Below are 14,480 nucleotides of genomic sequence, written 5' to 3' on the forward strand. Positions count from 1 at the left end.
TTTTTTTTTTTTTTAATTTCATGAATTATTCAGCATCAAAGAAAAATTCTATGTATATTTTTCCTGTCAAATTGAATCTCATGTAGGGAAAATCAAGGGAAGCCTATTTTACTTACTGCTTTGCTTTGATATCTGTTTAAAAATTAGAGAACTAATGACTAATGTAACATGCTTAAAAAATTCAGGGCCAGGTATTGTGGGGCTGCAAGTTAAGTCATTGCTTGAGACACCACATCCCATGTGAGCACCAGTTCAAGTCCCAGCTGCTCTGCTTTCATCCAGCTTCCTGCATGCACCTGGAAAGGCGGTGCATGATGGCCCAGGTACTTGCGTTCCTGCCACTCACATGAGACCCAGATGGAGTTCCAACAATTTCCTGGCTTTGACCTGGCCTAGCCCTTGCTGTTTTGGATATTTGGAAAGTGAAGCAGTGGATAGAAGATCTCTCTGCTCTGTCTCTCCTTCTGTGTCACTCCAACCTTTCAAATAAATAAATATTCTACAAAATTTTCACTTATTTTATTTGTTTGAAAGACACAGAGACAGATCTCCCATTCGCTGGTCCACTCTTCAAAGGCCCCTAGTTAGCTGGGGCCAGGCCAGCTGAAGCCTGAAACTCAATTCTGCTCTCCCATCTGGATAGGTGTCAGAGACCCAAGTACTTGAGCCTACTGCTTCCCAGGATTCATGTTAGCAGCAAGTGGAAGTCAAAAGCAGAACTGGAACTTGAGCTCAGGTTCACTGATATTGGATGTGGGCAACTGAAATGGGCACCTTATCCACTCCACCAAATGCACACCCCTGTAATAATCTTAAAGAATGTATGCTTTTTTGTAAGTTAAGAATAATTTGTTACAGAGGAAATTCAGAGCATTTTGGCAAGTATGGTAATGGTTTAGGAAGGCTCTCTTTCTTCTCTAGGAATATATTATATCTCAGTTAAAATTTTTTCAGGAAACACTAAATTTTTCATAATCAAAGATTTCTTAGCCAGCTTTTGATATTCTGCTATGGACTATGGAACTGATGTAAAAAAGAATATTTTCCAATAATTTATGAGGAACCTTCATTCCAAAAGCCATTTAACATTGAATTATTTCTGCACTCTGCATTAATATTTTAGCTATGCCTAATTAAAGAAAAGTGTACCTATTAGAATATGTTATCATCTGCCAGCTACAAAAGAAAGTTTATGTAATAAGTAATGAAAGAGTGTACCATTACCTTACATTTGGTAATGCTTTTTCTAGCTATCTCCAACAATTCCTCCTTCTCTACTGGATCCTGCGTTTCATTAAATTTTAAGATGAATTCATTTGTGATTGAAAATGTTGATCTAAACAAAAAAAATTAAATAAAAAGCAGAAATCTATTTAATGGCTATAAGTTACAAGCCTTAATAAAACTGTAATACCTAACTGACTATTTTCTAGAAGAGCTAATTTTTTTAAATAAAAAATATCATGCAAAATTCAGTAACATATTTCATACTACTATAATATGTTAGTAAAGGAGATGCTGGGAGTAGTCTTTAAACTGCTTTACAATTTTTGTTTTGTAAATTTAAAACATTTTATGATATAAAAAGTTAAAAAATATAAATGTGCAGCCCTCTTAGATTGATTTTCTCATACTCTTACATTGAAGAACAAAGTCCCCATTGTCAAAGACCCTTGCGGAATCTGAAAAAAAATGATTCTAAGATGGTTGCCAGGGGTCTAGTTGCTAGATGCCTTCTTCATGGGTAAAATCCAACACAGTTTCAATTATGTGGAGGATTGATTTATCACCTCAGATAAATCAATGTTGGTTCAATTTTAGCTAAATCTTTATTCCCCCCAGGCAAGTGTAAGCAGTCCAGCTGTGCCTGAAGTAAAGTGAGCAATGAAGAAAGAAGTATGAAGTAAGGTCAGAGCAGTGACAAATAGGACAACTAACTCTCTGTGGGACAGGGAACTGTTGCAGGGTTTTAGAAGAGGAGTGAAATGATTTAATTGAGTTTTAACATGATTATTACAATGCTGTATCAAGAATTGCAATGTGAGGAGGTGGGGGTGGGGAGTATGTAGTACAGGTGAGAGAGAATGGTGGCTTGTATCAGGATTATAGCAATGCAAGTAGGAGATGAGTTTGGATAATGTATGTATTTTCATGTTAGTTCATACCAATCTGGCAAATTAATTAGAAAGTAGGCACAAGATGGGGTTAACATTGTGGCATAGCAGGTAAAGACGCCACTTATGACACTGGAATCCCATATGAGTGCCAGTTCAAGTCCCAGCTGCTTCAATTCCAATCTAGCTCCCTGCTAATTTGCCTGGGAAAGCAGCAGAGGATGGTCATCTTTGGGCCCTTGCACCCATGTGGGAAACCTGGAGGAACCTCCTGGCTCCTGGCTTTGGATTGGCCCAGCCCTAGCCATTACACCCATTTGGGGAGTGAACCAGCAAATGGACGCGCTCTCTATCTATTTCTCTCTCTCCCCCCTCCCTCTCTCCCTCTCCCTTTCTCTCTCTCTCTCTCTCCCTCTATCTGTAGACTCTGCCATTAAATAAATAAAATAAAAAGAAAATAGGAGGCACAAGACAAAGAAGTCATGATCAGAGTGGGTAACTAGAAAGACAGAATTGTTATTTACTAAGATAGAGAAGGTTGTTAGGGATTTCGGGTAAGCTGAAATCATTTCCTGTAATATTTAGACCCAAACAAGAACGTCCACTCTTACTGCAATAATTCAGTATGTAACCAACATTTTAATCAAAGCAATTAAACAGAAAAAATAAAAGGCATACAAATAGGAAAAGAGGACATCAAAGTATCCCTGTATGAAGATGACATAGTTTCATAAAGAAATCTAAGACTCTATCAAAAGACTAGATTTGACAAATACAGCAGCTACAGGACACAAAATAAATATGAAAAAAATCAATAGCATTTTATACACCTATAACAAACTTATTGAGACTGAAATTAAAAGAGAAGTCCCATTCACAATAGTTACAAAAATAATAAATACCTTTGAATCAATTTAACCAATGATTTGAAAAATATCTACAATGAAAACAGCAAAACAGTTACAAAGTAAGCTGAACAAAATAAGCTGAAAAAAATGGAAAGACTTTCCATGTCTATGAATTGGAAGAATATCATTAAAATGTCCATACTACCCAAAGTAACTTACATATTCAAAGAAATACCCATCAAAATTACAATGATATTCTTCATAGAACTTGGAAAAACAATCCTAAAACTCTATAGAAGTACAAAAGACTTCAAATAGCCAAATCAATCCTTATCAGAGGAAACACAGTTATGTGAATCAGAGACGAGATTTCAAGACTTACTACAGAGGTATTGTAACCAAAACATGGTGGAGGCCTAATAACAGGCATACAGACAATGTAACAGAGATTCCTGAAATGAATGCAAGCATCTACATCCAATGATTCCTTGACAAAGACACACACTGGAGAAACATATACTAGAGAAAGAATAGACTCTTCAATATATGCTGTTGGGAAAACTGACTGTACAGAAGATTGAAATAAGGCTCCTCACCTTCACCCACATAGGTTTATTCATAGTGGTATACAAAATCAACTCAAAATAGATTAGATACGTAAATGTTATGCTCTGAAACATGTAATTACCAGAAGAGAACACAGGGGAAGTACTTCAAGATATTGGCATAAACAGTGATTTTTTTGGATAAAATCCAAAAAGCACAGACAACAGAAGCAAAAATAAATGGGATGATATCATACTAGAAGCTTCTGTACAGCATAAGAGAACAATCAACGGAGGGGAGAGAGTTGTCAGATCAGGAGAAAATATTTACAAACTATTCATCTGACAAATGATTAATATTCATAATATACAAGGAACTTAAAATGTCAACAACAAAGAAACAATCGAGTTAAGAAATGTACAAAGAATATGAATAGACACTTCTCAAAAGAGAAAATACAAATGGTCAACAAACACATGAAGAAATGTTCAACATCTCTGGCTACCAGGGAAATGCAAATCAAGATAAAAACAGGGTATCATCTCACTCCAGTTAGAATGACTGTTATCAAAAAGATTTTTTTTAAATGCTGGTGAGGAAGTGTCAAAGGGAACTGCTATGCACTGTTGATAGGAATGCAAATTAGTACAGCCATTATGGTGAACAGTATGGAGGTTACTCAAAAAAATTAAAAATATATATGCCATTTCACTCAGCCATTCCAGATCTGGGTATATATGTGAAAAAAATGAAATTCACATTAAAGTTAAAGAAATACCTTCACTGCCATGTTCACTGTAGCACTATTCACATGAGCCAAGATGTGGAATCAATCTAGGTGTTTACCAACAGATAAATGCATACGGGAAATGTGGAATATAAACACAGTGGAATATTGCTCATCCATAAAGAATGAAATCTTAACATCTATAGGGAAGTGCATGAAACTAGAAACTATTATGTGAAGTGAAGTAAGCCATAAATAAATATTTTATATTCTTCCTCATATGTGGAAGTTAAAAAATAGTTAATTTGGGGACTGCTATTGTGGTTCAGTGGGTTCAGCTGCTACCTGCAATGCCAGCATCCCATATGAGCACTGCTTCCAGTAACAGCTGCTCCACTTCCAACCCAGCTCCCTGCTAATGTACCTTGGAAGGCAGGAGAAGATGGCTCAAGTGCTTGGGTCCCTAGCACCCACAGGGAAGACCCTGATGGAGTTCCAGGATCCTGGCTTCAGCCTGGCCCAGCTCTAGGCGTTATGGTCCTTTGTGGCATGAACCAGCAGGTGGAAGTTCTCTCTATGTCTTTCTCCCTCTCCCTGTCTCTCTGTAACTCTGCCTTTCAAATAAATATTTTAAAAAATAATTAATCTGAATTTAGAATTGGGGTTACTAGAAGCTGAAAAGGCAGGTAGGAGACAGAATAGAGAGGTAAGATAATGGGTGACAAAATACAATCAGATAGAAGTTATAAGTTCTATTGTTCCACACCACAGAGGGGTGATAACAGTTCATAATAAATGTATTATTTTTTGTATAAATAGCTGTAGGAGAGTTGTTGATAGGCTCCAAACACAAGAAAATGATGAGATGGAAATGATGGTTGGCTGGATTGATCAGTTTATGCTGTCTATCTGTTGAAGTATTAAACTGTACTCCATGATGGTGTTAATGAGAAGACTAGTACTTAAATTTCTACTGATCGATAGGTATAGGGTGTCTTTTCTCCCCCAAAACTCTATTGTGTGAAAAAGGGAATTGATGATTGACTTTTTGTTTGAATTTATGTATAGGATTAGCATATCAAGTAGATATTTCTACTTATGTAGTAGGAAAAGGAAACACTATGAAAGTATGTAATAATTTCCAATGCAAATTTTTCAATACACAATTGATTTTTGAAATAAATGTTTTTGCTGTCTTTAAAACTTTTAAAAAATAAAGTACGTTGTTAAAAGAGTAAAAAAGGTAAGTTGACTAAGCCGATAACAGGTAAGGATATTAGATCAGAATCAGCAAATAGGTCTGCTGATAAAGAAAAGTCCAGGGCCAGAAGATTTCATGGGTGAAGCTGACCAAGCATTGAAATGTGAATTAATATTTATCCTCTTTAGACTTTTCCAAAACATAGAAGCAATACTCCTAAAATTATTTCTAAATATTTATTTATTTATTTATTCCAGAGGCAGAAGTAGAGAGAAAGAGAGATTTTTTCATCTGCTGCCTCACCCCAAAAAGCTGCAAAAACCAGGGCTGGGCCAGGCCGAAATGAAGAGCCTGGAGCTTCATCTGTGTCTTCTGTGTGGATAGCAGGGGCCCAAGTATTCAGGCCATTCTCCACTGCCTTTCTAGGGACGATAGCAGAGAACTAGATCAGAAGCAGAGCGATCAGCACTCAAACTGGCACCCATATGGGATGTCAGGCATCATAGGTGGTAAACTCAACCCACTAAACCACAATTCAGGCTCCTCCAAAACTTATTTTTTTTTAACTTTTGTTTAATGAATATAAATTTCCAAAGTACGATTTATGGATTACAATGGCTTCCCCCCCATACCGTCCCTCCCACCCACAACCCTCCCCTTTCCTACTCCCTCTCCCCTTCCATTCACATCAAGATTCATTTTCGATTATCTTAATATACAGAAGATCAGCTTAGTATACATTAAGTAAGGATTTCAGCAGTTTGCTCAAAACTTATTTTAAGAGGCCAGAATCAACCTGACTCCAAAACTACAAAGAAAAGACAGCAGTAGGCCAATATCCTTGATGAACCTTAACATAAACCTCATCATTGAAATATTAACAAACTGAATATAATGACACATTAAAAGAACCATACACACATGATCAAGTGGAATTTATTCCTGATATGCAAAAAATGTTGCAAAACGGGGCCAGTGGTGTGGTGTAGTAGGTTAAGTCTCTGCCTGCAATACCAGCATCCCATATGGGTGCTGGTTCAAGTCTTGGATGCTCCACTTCCAACCCAGCTCCCTGCTAATACTTGGGAAGCAATGGAAGGTGACCCAAGCGCTTGGGCTGCTGCAGCTATATGAGAAATATGAAAGAGGCTCTGGGTTCCTGGCTTTGGCCTGACACAGCCCCAGCCAATTTGGCTCTTTGGGGAGTGAACCAGCAGAAGGAAGATTCTCTCTCTCTCTCTCTCTCTCTCTGTCTTTCTCCTCTTTCTTTGTCTTTCTGTCTCCTCTCTGTTTTTCCCCCTCTCTAATTCTGCTTTTGAAATAAAGTCTTGAAACATTCTTTTTTTAAAGATTTTTTAAGATACAAAAATCAGTATGATATCTAACAATTTACAAAACAACACATAAATAAGCAGCTCAATAGACAGAAATAGCATTTGACAAAATACAAACTCCATTTATGATTAAAACTCTCAGTGAGATATTTATTAAAGTGACTTAATTTAACACAATAAAGTCCATATATCAAAATTCTACAGCTAACATCATAATCAGTGGTGAAAACCTGAAAATTTTCCCTCTAAGCTGAAGTATAAAAATGCCAATTCTTGCCACTTATTTAAAATAAAGTACTAGAAATCCTCACCAGAGCAATTAGGCAAGGCAAAAATAAATAAATAAATAAATACATAAATACATAAATAAAAGATGCACCAGTGATAATCTCCCTAGAGAAAAATCAATTTGAGCAGTTATTCACAGGGGAAGCAACCTTCAGAAAAGCTAAGGAAGCTGGGAGAGACACTAAGGTATTAGAGTATTAGAACAAAGGTTTTTCAAAGAAGGAAGGAAAGAAGCAGTTGCTACCTCATCCCCTTTCCCATATCCAAGCAATGCTTCTGCATGTCTCCTGCTTGGGGAGCAGAGAGAGATTTAAGTTCAAGACTTGAAACCCAGTATTGGGCCCACCACTGTAAATACAGTGCCAGATAGGGCCCCTTGGCACTGCTCCCAGGTAAGTATCTGGATAATGGATCTCTTGATCATCCTTAGCCAACTGGCCAAAGTACCACTTCTACCATCCCTCTCCCAACCTCCTGCAGACAGTGGAGCAAGATTCCAGCCACTGGAGAGTAGGGTGAAAAAGCCAGTATAGAACTTTGTCTTACAGCTCAGTTTAAGTGCTATCATGCAACCCAGTGCCAGATAAAAACCAAAAGTCTCTATTGCTATGCCAATGCTGGCAGACCAAAGCCTCTAGAGCTCATTCTGAACAACACACCAACAGTAGATTTGCAGCAGACTTTGAGTTACAGCACCAACAAGTGCTGAAATAGTGGAAGTGAAGAGAAATAGAGTGCTCAGAATTTTTGGAAGGCATGCACAGCAAAGTCTGATTAGGAAGATGGGGAAAAGCGCAGGGTTCTTCAATGTGCAGCTGATATCATACAACAACATAAGAACCGTGATCTCATCTGATAAACAATATAAGTAGAAATTGATCACATACACTCTGATATATTCAAATTTTCATATGCAAAATTTAGAATAGTTGTTTAAGGAAACTCAGCAATATTCAGCAAAGCACAGAGAAAAGATTCCTTACTCTGACAGAAAAAGTTGACAGAGAAAAAAGGATTTTTTTAAAATTTATTCACAGGTAGAGTTAGAGAGAGTGAGAGAGAGAGACAGAGAGAAAGGTATTCCTTCCATTGGCTCACCCCCCAAATGGCTGCTACGGCCGGAATTGCGCAGATCCAAAGCCAAGATCCAGGTGCTTCCTCCCGGTCTCCCATGTGGGTGCAGGGGCCCAAGCACTTGGGCCACCTTCCACTGTCTTTCTGGGCCACAGCTGAGAGCTGGACTGGAAGAGCAGAAGCCAGGACTAGAACCAGCACCCATATGGGATACCAGTACTGCAGGTGGAGGATTAACCAAGTGAGCCATAGCGACAGCCCCTGTAAGTCTTTTTTAATAATAAAACAAATATTCGGCAGAGCCAAGAGGGCGGAATAGAGAGGGCGCGCACTGATAGTCTGGGAAAATTTAGCTTAATAAAAGTGGAGTTACGGTAGCCTCAGAAAAAGGATCAGGAAAAAATTGCAGAGGAAACTCTTCCGGATCTAGTGGCTGTGACTCGGAGGACCTACTGGGAGAACAAGGTTGCCCACCAAGCAAGCCGAGCCGCGGGAGCCGCAGGGTCTGCGCGCCAGTGCAGGAAGGGGAGTGGATGTCACACAGACACCAGCGGGGAGAGCAGGGACACCCAGGGCTCCAAGTCCACACATCGGCGCTGGAAGGGGAGGTGAGCTCAGTAACCCGAGGCATTGCTGGGGAAACGGCAGTCAGAATCTAGAGGGGAGCGGGAAAGTTCACCAGACTGACTACAGGAGAGAAGGTAAAAAAGGTGGTGGTGGGGGTACTGATACAGACGAGTTTCTCTCTAGTTTCTCTCTCCGCCAACCTTGCAAAGGCGATCAAGAGACAAAGAGCAGGCCCCCACTCTGGATATACATAACAACAGGGGAGAGCTAAGGAACTGAGTCGCTACAATTCAGTAGCCTAGGCAACCCAGTGGGAGTCCAGAGGAGAAATAGAGCCTGCACAGACTCTTTGGGTAGAAGCCAGAGATCGATCGGAAGCTAAATACCATCAATTCTGCACAGCCGTGGGTGCAGTATTACTTACCTCCTGAATAAATAAATAAAATAAATAAATAAATAAAAAGAGAGAGATTTACCACAAATAACCTGAGGGTGTCACCTTTGCACACCCGTAACCTGGAAGAACCAAGCAGAGCTCTCAGGCCACACCCATCTCAAGCCTCCAAGACTCCCCCAACAGCAAGCAGTCCACTTAACACAGACATAGTATAAAATAAAAAAATAAAAAAAAACAAACGCACAGTGACGAAAGAAGAATTAACTATGCCAAGCAACAAACACAGAAATTGAGGGAACAAGATCAACGATGACACTATGATGCCTCCAAATAAACAAAACACCCCAAGCCAAGATTATGAAGATGATGAGATAGAAGAAATGCAAGATACGGATTTCAAAAAATTTATGATAAGAACATTTAGAAGTTTTCAAAAGCAAATCCTTGAACTACAGAAATCCTTATTGGACAGGATTGAAAATCTCTCTCGTGAAAATGAAATTTTAAGGAAGAATCCAACTGAAATGCAGAAACTAGTAGAACAGGAAAGTGTGATAGTGAAGAGAAATCAAAATGAAATGAAGAGCTCAATAGATCAAATGACAAACACATTAGAGAGCCTTAAAAACAGAATGGGGGAAGCAGAAGAGAGAATATCGGACTTAGAAGACAGAGCACAGGAAAACAGGTCAAACCAAAGAAAAGGAGAGGAAACTAAAAATATAAAAAATATTGTGGGGAATCTACAGGATACTATTTAAAAAACCAACATTCGAGTTCTAGGAGTTCCTGAAGGCATGGAGAGAGAGAAAGGATTTGAAGGCCTTTTTAGTGAGATACTAGCAGAGAACTTTCCAGGTTTGGAGAAGGACAGAGACATCCTAGTACAGGAAGCTCATAGAACCCCCAATAAACATGACCAAAAGAGATCCTCACCACGACACGTTGTAATTAAACTTACCACAGTGAAACATAAAGAAAAGATCCTAAAATGTGCAAGAGAGAAACGTCAGATGACTCTCAGAGGATCTCCAATTAGACTCACAGCAGACTTCCCATCAGAAACACTACAGGCTAGGAGGGAATGGCGAGACATAGAACAGGTGCTAAGAGAGAAAAATTGCCAGCCTAGAATATTTAGATCCTGCTAAGCTCTCATTTGCGAATTTCATAGCAAACAGAAATTGAAAGACTTTGTGGCCACTCCTCCGGCCCTGCAAAAGATACTTAAAGATGTGCTACACTCAGAAACAAAGAAACACCGCCATCAATATGAAAGAAGGGAAAGGAAGAACACCTACCAGTAAAAGAGCATGGGAAGCTCAAAGCATATACTAGAAAACGTCTCCGGGAAAATGTCAGGGCAAAGTCACTATGTATCAATAGTCACATTAAACGTGAATGGCCTTAACTGTCCAGTTAAAATACACAGACTGGCTGACTGGCTTAAGGAACAACACCCAACTATTTGTTGCCTACAAGAAACACATCTCTCTGACAAAGATGCATGCAGACTGAAAGTGAAAGGTTGGAAAAAGATATTCCATGCCAACAGAAACCAAAAAAAAGCAGGTGTAGCCATATTAATATCAGACAAAATAAACTTTAATACAAAAACTGTTAAGAGAGACAAAGAAGGGCGCTATATAATGATTAAGGGTTCAATTCAACAGGAAGATGTAACTAATATATATGTATATGCACCTAATTACAGGGCACTGGTCTATTTAAAAGATATGTAAAGGGACTTAAAGGGAGATTTAGATTCCAATACAATAGTACTGGGGGACGTCAATACTCCACTCTCAGATATAGACAGATCATCCAGACAGAAGATCAACAAGGAAACAGCAGATTTAATCGACACTATTGCCCAAATGGATCTAACAGATATCTACAGAACTTTCAATCCTACATCTAAAGACTTCATATTCTTCTCAGCAGTGCATGGAACCTTCTCTAGGATTGATCACATACTAGGTCATAAAGCAAGTCTCAGCAAATTTAAAAGAATTACAATCATACCATGCAGCTTCTCAGACCACAATGGAATGAAGCTGGAAATTAGCAACTCAGGAAACCCTAAAAAGTATGCAAACACATGGAGACTGAACAACATGCTCCTGAATGAACAATGGGTCATTCAAGAAATCAAAAGAGAAATCAAAAACTTTCTGGAAGTAAATGAGGATAACAACACAACATATCAAAACTTATGGGATACGGCAAAAGCAGTATTGAGAGGCAAGTTTATAGCAATAGGGGCCTATATCAAGAAATTGGAAAGGCACCAAATAAATGACCTTTCAGCGCATCTCAAGGACATAGAAATATTGCAGCAAACCAGACCCAAATCTAGTAGGAGAAGAGAAATAATTAAAATCAGAGAAGAAATTAACAGGATTGAATCCATAAAAACATTACAAAAAATCAGCGAAGCGAGGAGCTGGTTTTTGAAAAAATAAACAAAATTGACACCCCATTGGCCCAACTAACTAAAAAAAGAAAAGACCCAAATCAATAAAATCAGAGATGAAAAAGGAAATGTAACAACAGACACCACAGAAATAAAAAGAATCATCAGAAATTACTACAAGGATTTGTATGCCAGCAAACAGGGAAACCTATCAGAAATGGATAGATTCCTGGACACATGCAACCTACCTAAATTGAACCAGGAAGACATCAAAAACCTAAACAGACCCATAACTGAGACAGAAATTGAAACAGTAATAAAGGCCCTCCCAACAAAGAAAAGCACAGGACCAGATGGATTCACTGCTGAATTCTACCAGACATTTAGAGAAGAACTAATCCCATTTCCTCTAAACTATTCAGAACAATCGAAAAAGAGGGAATGCTCCCAAATTCTTTCTATGAAGCCAGCATCACCTTAATCCCTAAGCCAGAGAAAGATGCAGCACTGAAAGAAAATTATAGACCAATATCCCTGATGAACATAGACGCAAAAAGCCTCAATAAAATTCTGGCCAATAGAATACAACAACACATCAGGAAAATCATTCACCCAGACCAAGTGGGATTCATCCCTGGTATGCAGGGATGGTTCAACATTCACAAATCAATCAATGTGATTCACCACATTAACAGACTGCAAAAGAAAAACCATATGATTATCTCAATTGATGCAGAGAAAGCATTCGATAAAATTCAACACCCTTTCATGATGAAAACTCTAAGCAAATTGGGTATAGAAGGAACATTCCTCAATATAATCAAAGCAATTTATGAAAAACCCATGGTCAGCATCCTATTGAATGGGGAAAAGCTGGAAGCATTTCCACTGAGATCTGGCACCAGACAGGGATGTCCACTCTCACCACTGCTATTTAACATAGTTCTGGAAGTTTTAGCCAGAGCCATCAGACAAGAAAAAGAAATCAAAGGAATACAAATTGAGAAGGAAGAAGTCAAACTATCCCTCTTTGCAGACGATATGATCTTTACTTAGAGGATCCAAAGAACTCTACTAAGAGACTATTGGAACTCATAGAGGAGTTTGGCAAAGTGGCAGGATATAAAATCAATGCACAAAAATCAACAGCCTATGTATACACAAGCAATGCCATGGCTAAGAAAGAACTGCTAAGATCAATCCCATTCACAATAGCTACAAAAACAATCAAATACCTTGGAATAAACTTAACCAAGGATGTTAAAGATCTCTACGATGAGAATTACAAAATCTTAAAGAAAGAAATAGAAGAGGATACCAAAAAATGGAAAAATCTTCCATGCTCATGGATTGGAAGAATCAACATCATCAAAATGTCCATTCTCCCAAAAGCAATTTATGGATTCAATGCAACTCCAATCAGGATACCAAAGACATTCTTCTCAGATCTAGAAAAAATGATGCTGAAATTCATATGGAGATGCAGGAGTCCTCAAATAGCTAAAGGAATCTTGTACAACAGAAACAAAGACGGAGGCATCACAATACCAGATTTCAGGACATACTACAGGGCAGTTGTAATCAAAACAGCATGGAACTAGTACAGAAACAGATGGATAGACCAATAGAACAGAATTGAAACACCAGAGATCAACCAAGCATCTATGGCCAACTTATATATAATCAAGGATCTAAAACCAATTCCTGGAGAAAGGACAGTTTATTCAATAAATGGTGCTGGGAAAACTGGATTTCCACGTGCAGAAGCATGAAGCAAGACCCCTACCTTACACCTTACACAAAAATCCACTCAACATGGATTAAAGATCTAAATCTACGACCTGACACCATCAAGTTATTAGAGAACATTGGAGAAACCCTTCAAGATATTGGCACAGGCAAAGAATTTCTGGAAAAGACCCGGGAGGCACAGGCAGTCAAAGCCAAAATCAACTATTGGGATTGCATCAAATTGAGAAGTTTCTGTACTGCAAAAGAAACAGTCAGGAGAGTGAAGAGACAACCAACAGAATGGGAAAAAATATTTGCAAACTATGCAACAGATAAAGGGTTAATAACCAGAATCTACAAAGAGATCAAGAAACTCCACAAAAACAAAACCAACAACCCACTTAAGAGATGGCCCAAGGACCTCAATAGACATTTTTCAAAAGAGGAAATCCAAATGGCCAACAGGCACATGAAAAAATGTTCAAGGTCACTAGCAATCAGGGAAATGCAAATCAAAACCACAATGAGGTTTCACCTCACCCCGGTTAGAATGGCTCATATGCAGAAATCTACCAACAACAGATGCTGGCGAGGATGTGGGGAAAAAGGGACACTAACCCACTGTTGGTGGGAATGCAAACTGGTCAAGCCACTATGGAAGTCAGTCTGGAGATTCCTCAGAAACCTGAAGATAACCCTACCATTCGACCCAGCCATCCCACTCCTTGGGATTTACCCAAAGGAATTTAAATTGGCAAACAAAAAAGCGGTCTGCACCCTAATGTTTATTGCAGCACAATTCACAATAGCCAAGACCTGGAACCAACCTAAATGCCCATCAACGGTAGACTGGATAAAGAAATTATGGGATATGTACTCTTTAGAATACTATACCGCAGTAAGAAACAACGAAATCCAGTCATTTGCAACAAAATGGAGGAATCTGGAACACATCATGCTGAGTGAAATAAGCCAGTCCCAAAGAGACAAATACCATATGTTCTCCCTGATTGGTGACAACTGACTGAACACCAAAAAGGAAACCTGTTGAAGTGAAATGGACACTATGAGAAACGGTGACTTGATCAGCATAGCCCTGACTGTTAATGAACAACTTAGTACATTATCCCTCTTAGTAGTTTTTTTTATCTGTTTTACTAATTATGACTGGTTTAATTCTGTGATTAATACACAGTTATTCTTAAGTGTTGAAATGTAACTGAATGTGATCCCTGTT

General features: G+C 38.6%; 1 protein-coding gene across 1 annotated transcript in view; it reads right to left on the bottom strand.

Moving 5' to 3' along the window:
* Positions 1-14,480, bottom strand: part of TMEM232 (transmembrane protein 232) — a 351,105-nt gene that overhangs the window by 250,727 nt on the left and 85,898 nt on the right. The window contains exon 4 of the mRNA XM_089312847.1: positions 1,225-1,336. Within this exon, the coding sequence (XP_089168973.1) occupies positions 1,225-1,336 (112 nt within the window). The remainder of the gene's footprint in view (positions 1-1,224; positions 1,337-14,480) is intronic.

The sequence above is a fragment of the Oryctolagus cuniculus genome, chromosome 14 (assembly GCF_051225735.1).
Source record: "Oryctolagus cuniculus isolate XC-2025 breed Fujian yellow rabbit chromosome 14, ASM5122573v1, whole genome shotgun sequence".
In the NCBI taxonomy this organism is placed as follows: domain Eukaryota; kingdom Metazoa; phylum Chordata; class Mammalia; order Lagomorpha; family Leporidae; genus Oryctolagus; species Oryctolagus cuniculus.